Source organism: Anneissia japonica, unplaced genomic scaffold (genome assembly GCF_011630105.1).
Source record: "Anneissia japonica isolate Jap-2015-1 unplaced genomic scaffold, ASM1163010v1 scaffold48108_len2520_cov112, whole genome shotgun sequence".
Lineage (NCBI taxonomy): Eukaryota > Metazoa > Echinodermata > Crinoidea > Comatulida > Comatulidae > Anneissia > Anneissia japonica.
This window is the reverse complement of record NW_022707328.1, coordinates 1-2520: the sequence shown is the minus strand read 5'-3', so window position 1 is coordinate 2520 and position 2520 is coordinate 1. Positions and strand designations below refer to the sequence as shown.

The 2520-nt window shown below is 33.1% G+C and overlaps 1 protein-coding gene across 1 annotated transcript; it reads left to right on the top strand.

Annotated features, from left to right (window-relative positions):
• Window positions 1–1680: 1680 nt before the first annotated feature.
• Window positions 1681–2296, top strand: LOC117106354 (probable aconitate hydratase, mitochondrial; the record flags this gene model as incomplete). The annotated part of the gene is made up of 2 exons (XM_033247724.1): window positions 1681–1827; window positions 2180–2296. Coding segments are annotated over 2 exons (264 nt in total), but the record flags the coding sequence as incomplete, so codon positions are not given.
• Between the last annotated feature and the right edge of the window lie 224 nt (window positions 2297–2520).

Below are 2520 nucleotides of genomic sequence, written 5' to 3'. Positions count from 1 at the left end.
GGGGTGGCTCAATGATCAGTTGAGGTGCCCTAATTTGCAAAATATGGTGATTTTAGGTGATTTTTAGCTACTTGACCATGATTTTTGGGGAGCACCCCTTAGATACACCATTGCCTAATTCTGATTAAATGTTATTGTCCTAATCCAAACCATACATACTACCACATCCAATCAGAATTTAGGAATTTGGTTAAACCTTGTGTAACAATAGCAACTGCCAAATTTATAACATTTAACAAAAGTAATTGTTCATCGTTCAATTAGCTATTTGTAGGTGGAGCTTTGGCTTGGAGGTTAAAATGTTTGCATTCCTATTTCTGTATCTTCAATGTAATCTTGGAAAAAATTAGGTTTGTTTTTTTCACAACCAAACAAAAGAACTCCACCCTCAATTCTTTGTATTTGTTAAAAAAATAATGGACAATTCCATGTAATCACCTTAGATGAAATACTTCAATTACATATGGTGTGAAAGTATCCTCACACTTACAAAGAAGAAAAACAAAGCATTATTGTTGGAAACAAAAGTATTTAAACAATGGTAGGCCCTAAATGCACAAAGCCTGTCTGATTCATTTAAAAAGGAAGTCTATAAAGCTGCTGTGAAGATAGCAGACAGTGGCTAGAATAAGTTTGCTGCCCTCTATGGGCAGTTGCACATTGGTAATGCTGTAAACAACTTTAAAGTTTAAATACCGTTTTTTATTAAACCAAACAGACTGCTTACAAAATACAAAATTTATTAACCAGTATATTGGCAATCATCAAAAATAACATGACAAAGTCAAAGAAAATAGAAATGGATATCACAAACATTTTTTTTATCAAATTCAAAGTCCAAATAATGGACTCATTAAAAAAGCATTTATGATCATGTTGATGGTAGGATAGAGGATGCATTTAAACAATGGTAGGCCCTAAATGCACAAAGCCTTTAAAGTTTAAATACCGTTTTTTTTATTAAACCAAACAGACTGCTTACAAAATACAAAATTTATTAACCAGTATATTGGCAATCATCAAAAATAACATGACAAAGTCAAAGAAAATAGAAATGGATATCACAAACATTTTTTTTATCAAATTCAAAGTCCAAATAATGGACTCATTAAAAAAGCATTTCTGATCATGTTGATGGTAGGATAGAGGATGCATTTAAACAATGGTAGGCCCTAAATGCACAAAGCCTGAATCATTTAAAAAGGAAGCCTGAGCTGACGGTTGCTGTGAAGGTAGCAGACAGTTCCTAGAATGAGTTTGCTGCCCTCTATGGGTAGTTGCACATTGCTATAAAAAACTAATAAGTTTGAATACTGTTTATATTTTTTTGTCCAACCAAATTGACTGCTTTAATCAATGGGTTTATCTAGTTTACAAAATGCAAAATGTATTAATCAATCCTGTATACAGTATTAATCATCAGAAATTTCATTACATAGTCAAAGAAAATAGAAAATGGATATCACAAACAATTTTTGTTTTTATTAAATTCAAGGTCCAAACATGAACTCCACGAGAAAGCATTTCTGATTATGTTGACAGTAGGATAAAGGATGTGAAAGTTAGATGCTTCCATTAGGGAAATTAAGATTTCCTCATTAGAGAGATAACAGAAATGTAAACTGTCACCTTGAACTTCATTTTTTTAATTTGAATTTATTATTAATTTTCTCTTCCAAGGTTGTTATGAGCCGGTTTGATCAGAATAACTATGTCGACTATGAAAAACTTGCTGCCAATGTGAAAACAGTTCAAACCCGTTTACAGCGCCCCCTAACACTCTCGGAGAAGATTTTGTATGGGCATTTAGAAGATCCGAGTGGCCAGGTAATTTGAATAGATATCAGTTGTTAATGTGCAAATACAACATTGTTTTAGGTGAGCCAATGGACTGCCTCCTAATGTGAAGGTACCGTAGTCCCAATCATTGAACACCGAAGGAAGTTGAATTCAGTATTATGGGATGGTACTTCTTTGCCCATGTTTGCGTAAATACACATGCACATGGAAGTAGTAAAAAATATTGTGCCGTGTACTAAGTAAAATTGACCAATAAAATGTTGAATTATGTAATTAAAATTTATGATGATAGTAAAAAAATGCCCTCAGATCTGTCAGTTTAAAAATGATATAAAAATTGCCAAATTTTGAAGTAATTTCTTATATATTTTTTTTAAAGGATATCGTACGTGGTGAAAGTTACCTGAAACTGCGGCCTGACCGTGTGGCCATGCAGGATGCCACGGCGCAGATGGCCATGTTACAGTTCATCTCAAGCGGTCTACCTAAGGTTAGTGTGATGAAAACATAAAGTAAGGTTAAAATCATTATTTTTTAATGTATTTACTTTGTTATGAGGCTGATGAAATGGAGTTTTTTGCAGGATTTGAACCTTATGGAATTGGAAAATGTGCACCTAACTGCAGTGTCTCATCTCCATTGCAGTGAAAGTTAATTGTTATTTATTTACAAACTTGAGATATTTGAATCATTAATACAGTTGTTGTCGCTTCTCCATTC